The sequence below is a fragment of the Xenopus laevis genome, chromosome 3S, assembly GCF_017654675.1.
Source record: "Xenopus laevis strain J_2021 chromosome 3S, Xenopus_laevis_v10.1, whole genome shotgun sequence".
NCBI lineage: Eukaryota > Metazoa > Chordata > Amphibia > Anura > Pipidae > Xenopus > Xenopus laevis.
Window position 1 is genome coordinate 129,235,682 of NC_054376.1, and position 17,913 is coordinate 129,253,594.

Here is a 17,913-nt window from a genome sequence, read left to right on the forward strand (position 1 = left end):
ACCAACCAACCAAAACCAACCATTTGGAATCAGCTGTGTTCTAAGCAAAATAATAAATATTGTATTGAACAACCGAACCTTTGTGCTCATTCTCCAAGCATGTATGTCCCATACATCCAGGTCCCTGCTGCACCCTCCACCTTGGGTCAGATGTCTCCTAACTTCCATGCCTACCCCTCATGAATACAGTGCCGAAAGCAAGGTTCTTGCACTCAACTTCCACCTTGGATGGGTCCAAACCATGGCAGTTTGTGCTGCCCCATGCATAACAAGAGTCTAAATGTACCATCAAGAAACATCAAATGGTCTTCAACCTGAAAAAAGAACCTATGGTATCCAATCATAAGAAATGGGTTTCTCCAAATGATAATGAGACAATGTGCCCCTTGAGATGGAAATGTGGGACAATGAAATCTGATTGGAAAGCCAAAATAATTTGGAAATAGCGCCACCTAATCAGCCAGCACATCTCATGATTTTCTTGGAGGAAGCTTTTGCTGTCAAATATACTGATCCCCAAGAGCCCTGGGCCAAACATCCAACAAATAAAAGGAACAAACGCTCTTAGAAAGAATCTTTATTAGATCCAAACTGCTCATCTCAGAGATGGAAGGAATATATTTTATATACAGAAATGTATAAAGGAAGAAAAAAAAAAACGAGGTGAACTTTCACCCCTTGAGGTGAGGAAGTGTTTTTATTGTAGAACGTTAAAGGAAGAACCATGGAATCAGCTGAGAGTGAAGATGTATGGTGATAGAGAAGATGTATAGTGATAGAGAAGATGTATAGTGATAGAGAAGATGTATAGTGATAGAGAAGATGTATAGTGATAGAGAAGATGTAGTGATAGAGAAGATGTATAGTGATAGAGAAGATGTATAGTGATAGAGAAGATGTATAGTGATAGAGAAGATGTAGTGATAGAGAAGATGTATAGTGATAGAGAAGATGTATAGTGATAGAGAAGATGTATAGTGATAGAGAAGATGTATGTTGGCCATAGGTAGGTTGGCCATTAAATAAATTAACATGGGTCGGAGGACTGACACATCTTTTGGCTTTTCCCCCATTTTAGAAGCAGGGTGACCAAGGGTTACACAATTAGTGCAAAATAAGGCTTTTCTGCGGCGACTTCCTTTATTTGGACTTGGAGACAGCCAATCCGATAAGGCTGGCTAGGCCTGCAACGCCCAGAGCCACTCCTCCAACGATCGCCATGCCGACCAATCCATCTGAAATACAAGCACAATGCGCTAGTTACTGGCTGAAGTGAGCATGCTCTTGTACATGCCACTAGAAGAAGCAGTAATATGTAAGTCACATGTTGGATTTCAAGGGCATCTCAACCCACTCATGACCCATAAAAAGGCGGGCACATTACATTTAGGAGCCAACCCACATTCTATGGGCATTAATCATGCCTTCTGTCCTCAGAGCTCCAACTGGACCAATTCCTACACATTCTACTCCATCGTACTCAATACCACTACTCAAGGTATAGCAAAGCAACACATACAGCATGGGGAGAGTAGTTGGACCGAGGACTTTCAGAGTCGTAGGTTCTTCTCTAAACAATGCACACAAAGTATGGGGCAATAATTATACATGGATATGCCCCTGTATTTGCCCTAACGTTGGCATCAAGCACCTATATATGCACCTATGACATCATGATGATGTAACGGCAGGAATCACAAATGAATCTGCTCATGATAATCAGCCCAACTAGTTAGATTTAATGTGCTAAGGCTGTATCTGTGCAAGTAAACCAATTATTTGAAGAGAGGTAAAAAGGTGTAATTAGCGTGTCTCCGCCCATAATTAGCGTTAAAGCCCCTAATACACGTGTAGCCTGGGGCATGTGAATAGCTTCAGTTATAGGAAGTCTCTCGCTCCATTTATTGAGGGCTTTTGGGCTCCTTTTATCCCTCCTCACCCCAATCTCTCCGGTTCCTTCATTATGATGTAAGTGCTGCTCAGGGATCTTCTTGTGACCTCAAGATGACATAACAAACGTCATGATGACATCATCACCAATCTCATTGATGTTGTGACCAAAATCTTGGTACTCTTCTGAGCTTCTCCCCCAGCTTCCCTATGCCCCACCCTACATTTCCTCTCACTTTCACCGACTCCCCAACTCACCTTTCTGCATGGCCTTCTTAATGACCTTCTCCAGATCCAGGGCCTGGGTGTTCTTTGGCTCGGAGCTCAGGAGAGTCCGGACATATTTCAGCGCTTTCTCATATTCCTTTTGGAAATAAAATTCTTTGCAATGAGAGGAAGTAATGGCACCCCCCAATATCTGCCCCTCTGTGGTGCATCTAAAAGGCTCTAGTGCCTACCTGAGAATTGTGGGAGGACCCAGGCCAGATACACTGGGTGGTACTTACCTTTAACCTGTAATGTGCCACAGCCAGGTAGAACAAATAGTCCCTCTGCTCTTCTTTATTCCCTTTGGGTAAGAGATCTGAAATCATATGCACAGGCCAATAAGCAATCAGCATGTTTTGCACTGACGGTGTCCTGTGGGTTATTATTATTAACATGTATTTATATAGCGCCAACATATTGCGTAGCACTGTAAAGTAAATGTGATTATACAACTAAATCACATGAATTCAATACATAGAACATATGGAGTTACATACATCACAATCAATACAGGTACAAAAATGTGAGGAAGGCCCTATGCAAAAGAGCTTACACTCTAAAGGGAGGGGAGTAATACACAAGGTGTGTGAGTGGGCAAGATCGAATTAAGTGGGTGAGAAATGTGGTACTGTATGTGGTGTTGCGTTTGGTAGTTAAGCAGAGTGAGGGGAGGCTTCTCGAAAGAAGTGCGTTTTCAGAGATTTCTTGAAAGCAGAAAGGTTGGGAGAAAGTGGGACAGACCGTGGGAGAGAGTTCCAGAGGAGGGGTGCAGCCCTTGCAAAGTCTTGAATGTGAGCATGTGAGGAGGTAATGAGAGAAGAGTTGAGTAGCAGGTCAGTAGAGGAGCGTAGTAAGCGAGTGGGTGAGTATATAGAGATGAGTTCAGAGATGTAGGGTGGGGCAGAGTTATGAAGTGCTTTGAATGTCAGGGTCATTAATTTGAATTTGATTCTGAAAGGTAACGGAAGCCAGTGCAGGGATTGACAGAATGGCGAGGCAGAGGAGGAGCGGTTGCTGAGGTGTATGAGCCTCGCAGCAGTGTTCATTATGGACTGGAGAGCTGACAGTCTCTGGAGGGGGAGGCCAATTAAAAGAGAGTTACAGTAGTCTAGACATGATATGATGAGAGAGTGAATAAGAATTTTGGCAGCATCTTGGGTGATAAATGATGGTATTTTGGATATGTTCCTTAGGTGGAAGTGACATGATTTAATAAGTGACTGGATATGAGGAGTGAATGACAGGGCAGAATCTAGGATAACCCCAAGGCACCGGGCCTGGGGAGAGGGGGTGATAGTGGAATTGTTAACTATGATGGATACTTCCGGGATGTTACTGGTGTTAGTTGGAGGAAAGAGAACAATTTCAGTTTTAGAGAGGTTTAATTTAAGGTAGCGTTGCCACATCCAGGTAGAGATAGCGGACAGGCAGGAGGAGACGCGAGTTAGGAGTTCTGGGTTGAGATCAGGAGATGAGAGAGAGATCTGAGTGTCGTCAGCATAGAGGTGGTAGTGGAAACCATACGAATTTATTAATTTGCCGAGGGAGGAAGTATAGAGGGAGAATAGTAATGGTCCCAGGACAGAGCCTTGAGGAACCCCAACAGAAAGAGGTAGGGGAGAAGATGATACTCCATTGTAGGAGACACTGAAGGAACGATTGGTGATGTAAGAAGAGAACCAGGACAGGGCTGTGTCACGAAGGCCAAGCGACTGGAGGGACTGGAGGAGGAGAGGGTGATCTACAGTGTCAAATGCGGCTGAGAGCTCAAGCAGTATTAGTAGTGAGAAATGATTGTTGGCTTTAGCGGTTAAAAGGTCATTAGTTAGTCGAGTCAGGGCAGTTTGCGTGGAGTGTTGTGGCTTAAAACCAGATTGTAGGGGGTCCAGCAGGTTATGGTCAGAGAGGAATGAGGTAAGTCGGTTGTAGACTAGACGCTCAAGTAGTTTAGAGATGAAAGGTAGCAGAGAGATAGGTCGGAGGTTGTCAAGATTGGAGGGGTTAAGAGAGGATGGGGGTGACAAGAGCATGTTTGTTTTTTTTTAAAGTTTTTATTTTCAGGTTTTCAAAAGAAAATAGGTTAAGAGAGAGACAGAGAAAGAAAAGAAAAGAAAGGAGAGCAAAGGTAAAGGGAGCAGGGCATGCTAACACATCTAGCAATCAGGAACAGCACAATTTAACAATTCACATTTCTCAGCAGATTGCCCGGGTTATCGATTTAGGTCAGCCAAGAGCCCCAGATATTGTTAAATTTTTGCGGACAGCCATGGGAAAGGTATGTCAGTTTTTGGTTTGACAGTGAACCATTGACTAGGTTCAGCCAGAATGGCAGGGATGGAGGGGCAGTAGATTTCCAATTCAGAAGTATGGCTTTCTTTGCGAAGTAGAGAAGTTGGAGATAACAGATTTTGGTGCAGTGGTCCAGATCCAGGTCCTCAAATATTCCCAGTAGACAGATCAGTGGGGACAAAATACGAGGCAGGTCTAAGGCTTCCGAGGAATAAAGCACAATGTCTTTCCAGAATTTCTGAATAATTGGACAATGCCAGAATATGTGCATGTATGAACCAACATCCCCCCCCCACACCTAAAGCAGACATCGGATGCATTAGGGAACATTTTGCCCAGCCTATAGGGAGTCAGATAGACCCTATTCAGGAATTTCATTTGAATGTACCGGTCCCTAGCAGGTATAGTTGTCTCAAGTCTTAAACTGTCCTCCCACGTCATCAGTTAGTTCAGGGATATCCCTTTTCCCATTTACCTAGAACATTGACAAGTGGATCAGGGGAGATCAACCACAAAAGAGTATATGAGCGGGACAAAGGTTTGTTTAGACCCTCTTTACGCAGATATTTTTCAAGAGTAGTGCCTGATACTTCTATCGGTCTCTCAGGGAATTGGGAACGAAAGGCGTGGGAAAGTTGGAGGTACCTGAAAAACACACTTTGGGGCAGGTTAAATTCATCCTTCAAAGCTTGGAACGATTTTAAGTCCCCCTCCACTACTATATCTTGCAATTGTTTGATACCACTAACGGCCCATTGAGAGACATCAGGAATAGTGAGAAATTGAGGAAGATAGCTATTACCCCAGAGTGGCGTCCACTTGGACCATGTTGGCCGAGACCCGTGTGCCAGTTTAAGTGCTTTCTGGAATGCATCGAGCACTGTTCGCATGGGGGTCATGGTGTTATGTCTTATAGAAGGTCCCCTATAAAGGAGGTTTGCTAGGGCCTCTAATGAGCCCACTATGTTGGCTTCCAGGGTTGTAGCTGTGTTGTCCCGGCAGGGAACCAACCATCAATGCGAGTAGGTCAGCTGGCCTGCAAGGAAATACAGCTTTAAGTTGGGAAGGGCTAGTCCCCCTTTAGCGATGGGGGCTTGTAGAGTTCTAAAATTTAAATGGGGGCGATCACCGGCCCATACAAGTCTCCTGATAAGCCGATCCACATATTTGAACCACTGGGATCTGGGTGTGATGGGGGAGTTGTGAAGGGCATATAAGAATTTGGGGAGGAATACCATTTTAAATAAATTTATCCTTCCAGGGAGGGTAAGTGGTAATTGCGTCCATACGTCTATTTTGTTGGCCAATGCCTTGGTTATTGGAGACAAATTTGCCTCCTCAAAACCTTTGCAATCTTTCGTTATGGTGATCCCTAAGTATTTGAAGGATTGTACCACCCTGAGACGGCCAATGTTCGCAGCAGGTTCAACAGGGAGTGGATCTATGGGGAAAATCACAGACTTATCTCGGTTAACCTTTAAACCTGAGAACCTTCCAAATTTTTCAATTAGGTCTAAGGCAGCATCAAAGCCCCCTCTAGGATTGGCCAGATATAGTAACATGTCGTCTGCGTACAGGGAGACCTTTTCCTCAAGCCTACCTATTTGCAGCCCTAATATGGGACAAGTGCATGTTTTAGTTGAGAAGGAAACTGTCCAGTTGAGAGGGAAAGATTAAATAGGTGAGTTAAGGCTTTGATTAGACAAGGATTGGTATTGCGGAGAAGTTTTGAGGGAATTGGATCAAGCGGCAGGTGGTAAGGTGAGAATAGGCCAGAAGCTTTGAGATTCCTCATCAGTGACAGGGGTGAAGGAGCACAGGAGAGACTGGGGAGTGTGGAGGGAGGGTGGTGGAAGTCTAGGGGGGTTGAGTAGTGGAATGTCCCTTCTGATAGTGTCAATTTTGTTTTTGAAGTGCTCAGCAATATCTTGAGCAGAGACAGATGTGCATGGAGGGGGTGGAGAAGGGGAAAGGAGAGGGTTAAAGGTGGAGAAAAGTTGTGCTGTTTTTTTAGAAAGGGAGTAAATGAGTGAAGTAAAGTAAGTTTGTTTGGCTTGGAAGAGGCTGGTGTTATAGGAGCGCAGGGCAGATTTGTAGCTCCAAAAGTCTGATTCTGAGCGGGATTTGCGCCAGCGACGCTCAAGTGCACGTGAATGTCTTTGGAGCTTTTGTATGAGCAGTATGTCAAGGTTGAAGTGGTTTGGGTTGAGAACGTTTAGTTTTTATAGGAGCAGCTCATTTAGGGCAGTGGTGAGAGGACTATAGTAGACAGAGGGGCCACATTAGGACATGAGATGGCTGAGATATTAGAGTGAAGAGAGTGAAAGGAAGAAGAGAGATGAGACTACAGCTTGTAAGTCACGGTAAGTACGTGTTTGGGGAATAGCAGGGGGTGAGGAGGGAGTTAGTGAGAGTTGAAATGTGACCATATTGTGATCAGAGAGGGGAAATGGGGAGTTAGTAAAATTGGTGGTTGAACAGAGTCTGGTAAATATGAGATCCAGAGCATTACCATTGGAGTGAGAGGGGGAGTCTGAGCACAAAGATAAGCCTAGGGAGGAGGTTAGTGAGAGAAGTTTAGAGACAGAAGAGTTGTTAATGTTGTTAACGGGTATATTAAAGTCACCTAATATGATGGATGGGATGTTAGATGAAAGAAAGTAAGGAAGCCAGGCTGCAAAGTTGTCCAGAAATTGTGCAGTTGCTCCTGGTGGTGGATATATAAGAGCAATGCAGAGTGAAACAGGAGAAAAGAGCCTAATGAGACTCAAATGAGGAGAATGATAGAGAGGGAACAGGTGGAAGAACATTAGAAGTACAGCGGGGAGAGAGAAGCAAACCTACCCCACCTCCAGGTCTGTTAGCAGGTGTGGGAGTATGAGTAAATATGAGTAAATATGAGTAAGTATGAGTAAGTATGAGTAAGTATGAGTAGGTATGAGTAGGTATGAGTAGGTATGAGTAGGTATGAGTAGGTATGAGTAGGTATGAGTAGGTATGAGTAAGTGTGAGTAAGTGTGAGTAAGTGTGAGTAAGTATGAGTAAGTATGAGTAAGTATGAGTAAGTATGAGTAAGGTGTAGCCCCCATAGGACAGGGCAGCAGGTGAGGCGGTGTCAGTAGGAGAGAGACAGGTGTCAGTAAGTGCGAGTAGGTTAAAGGAATTTGCAATGAAATGGTCGTGTATAGCGGTGAGTTTGTTGCAGACAGATCAGCATTCCAGAGAGCACAGGAAAGATTAACTGGGTTTTTGGGTATAGGAGTAAGAGTTCTGTACTGATTGAATTTGCTCCGGAGAGAAGGAGCTCGTGGCCGTGATATAACTGGGATGGGGTAAGGGCCAGGGTTTGGGGAAATGTCCCCAGCTGCCAGTAATAGAAAGGAAAGACTAAGTGAGAGCAGGATTTATAAGTCCTTGGTTTGTATGAAAAGGAGGAGTTTTGTGGAATAACTAAACAGAGAACTTTATATACTTCATGTGAGGAGAGGGAAGGAGAGGAGAGAGCCTGAGATTTGTATAGAACTGGGATTTGATGGAGGAGGTAGTGAAAAATGTTTTATGAAGCAGGAGAGTAAAAGGAGGAGAAATACAGGATAAAGTATGTTTGGAGTAAGAAGTAAACTAGTAGGTACAAACTAATCTGTTTCCAAACAAACCATGTGACACTACTCACCCTCTAGGATTCGGGCCCCTTTCTTGATGTCGTCGGTGTATTTGCTGCGGATCAGGCACCAGGCGTATTCAAACTGGGTGCTGTTACTCAATGAGCCGCTTCTACGCTCCGCCAGGTACTTCTTCTCGAACTTCTGCAACCGCAACACAGAGGAGGGTTACTTCTGTCACCATGGCAACCCAAGAAATACAGCCTCTATTTTATTTGGTAACATCAGGGGGAAAGTCACAGGCCAGACTGGATGGCTAGTCTCTATCTCTAGTCTCTGTCTCTAGTCTCTGTCTAGGGCCCGGGGCCCATTCTCTGTGGATAAGGATCTCCAGATGTGGAGGAAACCATAAGATGAGCCAGTTGTTCTACAGATGAGGCACAATGGTAGCGCCACAGCTCTGGGTCATATGGATCATGTAGGACAGAACTGAGGGACAATCCCCGGGCAGGTGTGGGGGGCACAGAGAGGCTTGTCCATGTAAGGCCCAAACAGACATGACAGTTAGTGAGACAGGGCTATGTGGGGGCACAGGGGCTACACAGCCACACGGACTCACTGGCCAACCACAATAAGCACAACACAAACTCAACACACAGGCTGGAACATTCCCTCTCAGGGGCCCCACAGAGAAACTCTGCCAAAAACTGGCACCACCATCAGCCAAGGCAATGTCCATATTGTAAGAAACACACTGTGGCATCATCCCCAGGAACACCCGCATTGTGGCATTATCCCCACGAGCACCCGCACTGTGGCATCATCCCCACGAGTACCCGCACTGTGGCATTATCCCCACGAGCACCCGCACTGTGGCATCATCCCCAAGAGCACCCGCACTGTGGCATCATCCCCACGAGTACCCGCACTGTGGCATTATCCCCACGAGCACCCGCACTGTGGCATCATCCCCAAGAGCACCCGCACTGTGGCATCATCCCCACGAGCACCCGCACTGTGGCATCATCCCCAAGAGCACCCGCACTGTGGCATCATCCCCACGAGCACCCGCACTGTGGCATCATCCCCACGAGCACCCGCACTGTGCCATCATCCCCAAGAGCACCCGCACTGTGGCATCATCCCCACGAGCACCCGCACTGTGGCATCATCCCCACGAGCACCCGCACCGTGGCATCATCCCCACGAGCACCCGCACTGTGGTATCATCCCCACGAGCACCCGCACCGTGGCATCATCCCCAAGAGCACCCGCACCGTGGTATCATCCCCACGAGCACTCGCACTGTGGCATCATCCCCACGAGCACCCGCACTGTGGCATCATCCCCACGAGCACCCGCACTGTGACATCATCCCCACGAGCACCCGCACTGTGGCATCATCCCCACGAGCACCCGCACTGTGGCATCATCCCCACGAGCACCCGCACTGTGACATCATCCCCAAGAGCACCCGCACTGTGGCATCATCCCCACGAGCACCCGCACTGTGGCATCATCCCCAAGAGCACCCGCACCGTGGTATCATCCCCACGAGCACCCGCACTGTGGCATCACCCCCACGAGCACCTGCATTGTGGCATCATCCCCAGGAGCACCCGCACTGTGGCATCACCCCCAGGCTCCCTCACTCACTCAGTGACAAACAGAAAAGAATGTCACACGGTGCCAGTACAAAGTGAAAGGCGTGTGTGACGCTCCAGTATAAGAGATGAGGTGAATGCGCGCGCACGAGCAGTGACAGGATCACATGAGGCCCAGGCGCGTCCCACACAGAAGTGACAGAAGTGACAGAGCCGCTCCAGTGAGACAAGAAACAAGCGGCATCAGTAGGAGAAACAAACCCCTGACACGAGCTGACTCCCCCAACATCCCCGCCCCGGGCTCTTACCAGCAAATCCTCCGTATTCACCGGATCAGACAGCACGGCCTCCATCCTCACCCCGACAGGAAGTGCACTGTCAGCTGACTCCCAAGGGCGCTCTAACAATCACTTCCTGCCTTTCACCGCCATCTTTAAATTGGGAAGTTCTGTTTTCTTACAAAAGAGTTGAAGCCGCCATGTTGGTTGAGGGCGACTTCTCTTCGTGTCAAAATGCGCACGTAGGACTGAGGCTGCTCAGTGTTTCTTATTGGCTCCTTCTCACTGCTCTATATATATTCACTGGCTGATTGGAGACAACCTTCATATTGGTTTCATATTTTCTTTATTATTGTTTATTTGCTGCCTTCTGACTCTTTCTAGCTTTCAAACTGGGGTCGGGAGAAATTGGCCCATCACCACTGACAATGGGAGAGCTGGAGGTTCTGACACTGGGGATCTGAGGGAACATGAAACATTTGAAAAAGACAAATTAAACCCTTCCCACAAATCTTTGCACATATCAGAAAACCCAGTCTCCTTAGTTTTAATAATCACAATATCCCGACAAATAGCATTGGTGACACTTTCAACTGACAGTTAAAACGGACTCAGGGTCATTCTGCACCTCATGTGCCATAAGTGATACCCCAGAACTGAAAGGATTATATACAGGGTGAGTCTGTTTAGGTTTCCTGCTTTATGGTTCTAAACGAGACCATATGAGAGTCCAGAAAAGTCCAGATCTCTGAACATATTTAGAGTGAAAGCTCTGGCCACACTGTCTCTTAGATGAAACTGGACATTCCTATAGGAAATGCTGCTGCGTCTCTTCCACCCCACAACCCCAGGGACATTCCCTGTCAATCACATTTAAATATTTCAGATTGTCCCTGACAAATAGTCTGTCCTGCAGGGATAACCATGTGATGTCCAAAAACGTTCTCAGCAATCTCCTGTTAGTAAGGAAACCAATACTCTCCTCCATCACCTCCCAGTAGAGTCCCGCATCGGGTCAGGTACCCACATAAAGGGGTCGGATTTCGGGCAAAAAGTTCCAGATTCCCTTGCTGTGCGGGAAGTCCCAGGGTATCCCAGCCGAGTATCCAACAAAGATGTGGGCTTGATCCCTCCCTTGTGGTTCTACCAGTTTTTTTGGTGAAGATTCGGCTCCGGAGTGATTTCACTTCCAGTCCAATGTGATGTCACGTCCGGTTCCGCAGGTCTCACGGGTCTGAAGGTTAGTTGGCCTATTGCGGGTCAGGAATCAGTGGGGGTAATTTGTGGTATGCGAGTCTGGGTTGCGGGTCATGAGTATGGGTCGGGTACAGGTATCAGAAATTAGACCCGCACAGGACTCTACCTCCAGAGACAGTCTGCAGCACTTATTGGAGAAACAAAAGAAAATCTAAAACAAAAAAAATGTCTGCACTAAAGCTCCACTTCTTCAGGATCTTTACAGTCTGTCGCACATAAGATGGGGTGCAGCCTCCTCTTATCAGAACCTCTTACACTCTGCCGCCGAGTAGCCAATTTGTAATAAAGATGATGCCCAGTCTCTAACACTGATTTCCCACAGAGACTCTTTCTCCTGAACCGCCCCTCCAAAGTTAAACTTCAGGAAGATGAAAAACCACAGGACACGGCATGTCCAACTCTCCCCTTTTCTTCTGCAGGAACGTGATCCCTCTTTTACTAGGTCGAGCCCTACTCCCCCAAAGCATTTGGAAGAACCAGCTCTGGATCTGGGCATAGAGAGATTCTGGCAACAGAAAGACATAAGAGACAAAGAGAAAAAGAAGAACCAGGAAAGTCCTAATAATGTCAATCCTTGCTCTTTAGGTCAGCTTCCATGATTTCCACCGCTGAACCATTGCAATTCAGTTTGTATTCCCAATTTGACTTAGCAAGATCTCCCTTCACAAATGTGATCCCCAGAATCCTAACTAAATCTGGGACCACTGGGAATTTCTCAAGTCTGAAGTTTGGTTCCCCCTCTAGAGTCCAAAAAGCTTCAGATTTCTCCTGGTTGACCCTGAGGCCTCAGAGTAACGTCTGATGTACCCCAAGACCTTTCCATTCTCTTCAGGTTTTGATATTACCAGAGTCACATTGTCTAGGTAGGCTTTGGACTTAAAGGATCCACCCAATGGAAGTTGAGCCCCCTGAAGCCCACAATCCTGCAGTCTCCTCAAGAATTGATCTAATGAGAAAACATACAGAACTCATATACATTTTGTATAATATGTCATTGTATTAATTGCAGAACATCTTCTTATTCTGCATTCTATTTGTTCTTATATTGATTTTTTATGGTTTATTGTGAAAACAAAATAAAATATTTCAAACCAGGAGTGGACTCAAAAGGACATCCCTGTCTCACACCAGTTCTTACCAAGAAGTCTTCACCCTTCCAACCATTAATCAATGGCAAGCTCTTTTCCCCACTATACAAAAACCTAAGGCTGGTGACACACAGGGAGATTAGTCACCAAGTGATAAATCATCAATGCTGTGGGCGACTAATCTCCCCGAAATTCCTTCCCACTGACATGAATGTGAATCCCCGGTGGGGTGGTATTCGCGTTGCTTTGTTTTCCGAAATCGCCCAAAGTTTTCTTGTGAGGGAATTGGCGACTAATCTCCCCGTGTACCACCAGCCTAAGTCATCTATTGAATTCATCTGAACTGCAGTATCTGTGCAAAGAAGCCCAGAGATACTCGTGATTGACTTTATCAAAGGATTTCACTTGGTCTAAAGAGAGATAAGATGAAAAGGAGGAGGGATATGTCTGTTTGTTCAGTAGGATCTAAAAGTGAATATAAAGGAAGAACTGGTGAGGGGAAATGATTGGCTGACGTCTTATCGGTGGAGCTTTCACTGATTGACATTTAAAGTAATATGAAATTGTTACTGTTCTCAGTAGAATCACTAAGAATCACCCTATGTGGCTTAATATAGAAGTTAATAGGAAAAAAGAGGCATTTAAAGGGGTTGTTCACCTTTAAATTAACTGTTAGAATGATGTAGAGGGGGATATTCTGAGACAATTTGCAATTGGTTTTCATTTTTTATTATTTGTGGTTTTTGAGTTATTTAGCTTTTTATTCAGCAGCTCTCCAGTTTGTAATTTCAGCCATCTTTGCCAGGATCCAAATTCCCCTAGCAACAGTGCACTGATTTGTATAAGAGACTGGAATATGAATAGGAGAGGAACTTAATAGAAAGAGGAGTAATAAAAAATAGCAGTAACAATACATTTGTACCTTACGGAGCATATATTTTTGAGAAGGGGACAGCGACCCCCATTTGAAAGCTGCAAAGAGTCAGAAGAAAAAGGCAAATAACTATAAAACTAAACAATGAAAACCTATTGAGCTGATGTGGGATCTGATCAGCAACTGCCCGGCTGTGCTTTATATGTCAGTGAGTGCGTCTGACCTACAGGGGATTCCATACGAAGGGAGATCTCTGATGAATTTCCTTCCCAGAATTCAGGCTGTTTTGCATACTAATGAGAAGGCTCTCCTTAATGCCAGTTGTCACCTGTAGAGACCACACTTTTTATTTAGCGTTCAGAGCTGCCACCTGGTGGTGCCAAGTCATATTGCATTGGGATGTTGCTGTTTTAATTGATCTGCATATTCTGTCTATTATATGTCATCTGTCTGTCTGTCTGGATATCTCTCAGACCAGGGCACAGTGAATGGAGTGGGGAATCCAATCCACAGACCCTTTAATGGATAGAGAAAAAGCCACGTAGCCTGGCTGTGCTCCTCTCCCTGATTGTAAAGTGGAAAGATCATCAATAAACCGATTGCTTATATAAGACTCACTGTGTTTCATATCCGACTCATCTCATTGGTTTCAGGCAGGGAGGCAGCAGGACTGTGGATGGGGACACTGCAGTAAATATTATATTATTAGAGTCAGTGTATTAACCCTAATACACTGTCATGATACAGGCCTGTAATAGTTAATAAAACAGGCCAAGGTATCATGAGAAATATTTGTGCCAACACCTATATCAGACACATAACAGGTCTCTTTTCACTATGGCCAGAGGGGTCAGAGCTGTAATGCCCTTCTGTAAGCCCTGGCTGATAAGAGCCATTCCATGGGGAGGGGAAGCCCAAGGAGGGATAACTTAAAGTTCCCAGCAAGACCCTCACAGGTGAAGTGAAGGTCACATATAAGGTATACTCACATATATTTATTCTCACAGAACCCAGACCTGTTGTACCAACAGTATAAACAACTGGTGATGGGTTCAAGGCAATTTCAGCTTTCAAACGAGTCCAAACATGACTGGGTTAGTTACTCTGTGTATTAGATGTGAATATCTGGGCAGGGGCAGGTCACACAGTATTGATGTTTAGTATCTATGGAATCCCTGAGAGAATTAATAACCAATGAATATAATATCATCTCTCTCCAATGTTCCTATAAGGAGTTATGGTCATTATATTCTTGGTCCAGTTCCTACTCACAGGAGCTCATACTCAATCTGTGTCCTGCTAGGCCACACCCCTTACATTCCTGACGGAGGGGGAGTGTGCAGTTACCTGATGCCTTGAAATCACTAATAAATAGTCAGCTCTTCTGACTAAACTTTAAATTTACTTCGGAGGACCAATTGCGATTGGAAGTTATCCCCTTTGTTTCCCCTTGCCTCCAGGACCAGGAATTCTATATCTTTGGAGTTAAGTATAGGTTTTCCATGTTTTCCCTTTTATTTTACAACTGTTTGTAATTGTATTATTGAATGTCTGTCTCTTTTGTAACATCTTTTTGTATATTGCACTGTTATACCTTTTATAATATTAAAGAGAATTGAATAAGATTGTCTTTGGTGCTCTAAACGAACCCAGCCTGAAAGAGTGTAACTGTGAGCCTTAAAGGAAAACTATACCCCCAAAATGAACACTTAAGCAACAGATAGTTCATATCATATGAAGTGGAATATTAAAGAATCTTACCAAACTGGAATATATATTTAAGTAAATCTTGCACTTTTACATCTCTTGCCTTGACTGTGTGCTGCCTCAGAGATCACCTGGCCAGAAATACTGCAGCTCTAACTGTAACAGGAAGAGATAACCTGACCAGAAATACTACAGCTCTAACTGTAACAGGAAGAGATCACCCGACCAGAAATACTGCAGCTCTAACTGTAACAGGAAGAGATCACCTGACCAGAAATACTTCAACTCTAACTGTAACAGGAAGAGATCACCTGACCAGAAATACTGCAGCTCTAACTGTAACAGGAAGAGATCAGCTGACCAGAAATACTGCAGCTCTAACTGTAACAGGAAGAGATCACCTGACCAGAAATACTACAGCTCTAACTGTAACAGGAAGAGATCACCCGACCAGAAATACTGCAGCTCTAACTGTAACAGGAAGAGATCACCTGACCAGAAATACTTCAACTCTAACTGTAACAGGAAGAGATCACCTGACCAGAAATACTGCAGCTCTAACTGTAACAGGAAGAGATCACCTGACCAGAAATACTGCAGCTCTAACTGTAACAGGAAGAAGTGAGGAAGCAAAAGACACAACTCTGTCTGTTAATTGGCTCATGTGACCTAACATGTATGGTTTGTTGGTATGTTTGTGAGTATAGTGAATCCTACGATCCCAGGGGGCGGCCCTTATTTTTTAAAATGGCAATTTTCTATTTATGATTACCCAATGGCACATACTACTAGAAAAGTATATTATTATGAAAATGGTTTATTTACATGAAGCAGGATTTTACATATGAGCTGTTTTACTCAGTATCTTTTTATAGAGACCTATAGTGATGGGCCAATTGATTCGCCAGGCGCGAATTCACGGCGAATTTGCGCGATTCGCCGCCAGCGAATAAATTCACGAAAACACCCGCGAAAATTTGCGTAAAAAATTCGCCAGCGTCAAAAAAAAATTTTCCGAAACAATAGGCGCCGGCATCAAAAACGGGCGCCGGCATCAAAAACGGGCGATGGCGTAAAAAAAATCCGTTTCGTGAATTTTGCGCGAAATTCGCCCATCACTAGAGACCTACATTGTTTGGGGGGTATAGTTTTCCTTTAACCCTCTGCATGCTGAAGTACTTGTTGAATCAGTAGGAACTAACTGACTATAGTGAGAGAGTGTTTAATGCATTGGTGTATTGTGAGTTATTACCTGTTAGAGAGAACAGGGGAATAGTCACATTAGGTTTCTATCGCCTGTGAATGATAGATGTGGTAGCGAATGAGTTTTGTGGGTGTTGGTTGGTGTTTGGGGGGCTTTTGTGTTAGTTTAACCTGTGTGCAAGGTGGGTGAGAGACTGAGTGACCCCTGATAGTCACACCTAAAGTCACGTGCAGTTGGAGGTACCGTGTCCGTGACAGATTGGTGGCAGCGGTGGCATATTTTTTATTTAGAGCATTAGTGCTTGGGTTAAGTCATTAAACCTTGCACTAAAGAACTGTAAATCCTTGCGAGGAGTTTACAGTCTTCAAAGACAAACTCAGTGCATACTATTTTTATTAAGACATACTTGCAAACAGTTTCCCTTCTTGTTTTTCTTTTCTATCTTTTATTTTGGCAAAGTGTTGCAAGATGGCAGCATTTTACAAGAGGCAGACCAAGGAGACCCTCATCAATCTCTGTGAGCAAAGAGGAATTGATTCAGCGGACAAATCGAAGGAAATGTTGATTTGTGCCTTGGTGGAAAAGGAGCAGCAGAACTACACACCTGAGTCAGGAGACTATGCAACTCAGGATGTCCCAATGATGAACTCTGTTCCTGGATCCTCTCAGTGAGAGGACAGGTCTAGTTGCAGTGCGCAGGAGTTCATCCCTACAAGCAGCTTTGCAATTGTTGGGTTCAGATGACCCCCAGCTGCGTCTTCAGCTCATCCTGCAATATCAACAGGCAGAAAGTGATGCAGCAGAAAGAGATGCAGCAGCAGCTGAAAGACAGCATCAACTGGAGTTAGTCAAGCTCCAGCAGCAGGGATCACACTCACGGTCCAGTGAGACCCAGTAAGTACGCCCTTTAATAAACTCTGTGGATTAATTTCCAGTTATGGATAAAGATGGTGACCTGGATACCTTTTTGCGGTGCTTTGAAAGAGCTTGTAGACAGTATCACTTACCCCGTGAGCAATGGGCAAAATATCTCACCCCAGGGTTGAAAGGCAAAGCCCTGGATGCCTTTGTGGACTTACCACCAGAGTTTGATGGGGACTATGATGCTATAAAAAATGCCCTGATCAAAAAGTACCATCTTACACCAGAAGTATACCGCAAAAGATTTAGAACTGTGCAGCGCGGACCTACAGACAGCTACTCTGATGTTGTGAGTAGTCTGAGGACCACTTTTAGATCCTGGTTGAGAGGACTCTCTGTTACATCATTTGAGTGCCTGGAAGATCTGAGGATAAAGGATCAGTTTTTGCACACGTGTCCTGTGGAAGTGAAGCAATTCATTCTGGACCGCGAGCCCAAAACAGCAGATCAGGCAGCAGAGATAGCAGACACATATGCTACAAATAGAATGTCTGACTACCGCAGAGCATCTGTACCAAGCTACAAGGAGCGATCAACAGGAGGAACCGAACGCAGCAGTCCACAGTCTGGTTAGAATTCATCTTTTGGGGGGTCTGTTGCAGCTGTGGGGCAGAAGGATACCGGCCGATGTTTTTCCTGCAACCAGATGGGCCATGTGAGGACTGACTGTCCACAAAAGAAGGAACCAACTTCACCTGGAGAGCCTGTTGTGATGCTTGTGTCTGGTAAGCCTGAGAATCGACATCATCATATGCAGTCTGTGATTGTGGGGCACAAAGTGACTCAGGGACTAAGAGACTCGGGGTCTAATTTTTCTCTGGTGCGTCCAGAGATGATAAACACTGGGGACATTATTCCTGGAAAGACTTTGTCCATAAAGGGAGTGGGTGGGAGACACCCAAAGGTGCCTGTGGCAAAAGTTTCCTGGATTG

At 45.1% G+C, this 17,913-nt stretch overlaps 1 protein-coding gene across 1 annotated transcript; it reads right to left on the reverse strand.

The window, feature by feature from the left end:
- Positions 1 to 562: 562 nt before the first annotated feature.
- On the reverse strand, positions 563 to 10,099 carry fis1.S (fission, mitochondrial 1 S homeolog). The gene is made up of 5 exons (XM_041588975.1): positions 9,961 to 10,099; positions 8,120 to 8,252; positions 2,397 to 2,473; positions 2,149 to 2,254; positions 563 to 1,235 (listed from the first exon to the last, which is right to left on the reverse strand). Exons 1-5 carry the CDS (start codon positions 10,003 to 10,005, stop codon positions 1,141 to 1,143), a joined length of 456 nt encoding a protein of 151 aa, XP_041444909.1. The 5' UTR covers positions 10,006 to 10,099; the 3' UTR covers positions 563 to 1,140.
- Between the last annotated feature and the right edge of the window lie 7,814 nt (positions 10,100 to 17,913).

What these genes read in the sequence shown, in the direction of transcription:
- fis1.S (XM_041588975.1), bottom strand. Translation starts at nt 10,005, where the DNA reads ATGGAGGCCGTGCTGTCTGATCCGGTGAATACGGAGGATTTGCTG. An exon ending in AGGGGCCCGAATCCTAGAGG is followed by an intron (nt 2,474 to 8,119) that starts GTGAGTAGTGTC and finishes ATATGATTTCAG; the next exon opens with ATCTCTTACCCAAAGGGAAT. An exon ending in TAAGAAGGCCATGCAGAAAG is followed by an intron (nt 1,236 to 2,148) that starts GTGAGTTGGGGA and finishes CTTGTATTTCAG; the next exon opens with ATGGATTGGTCGGCATGGCG.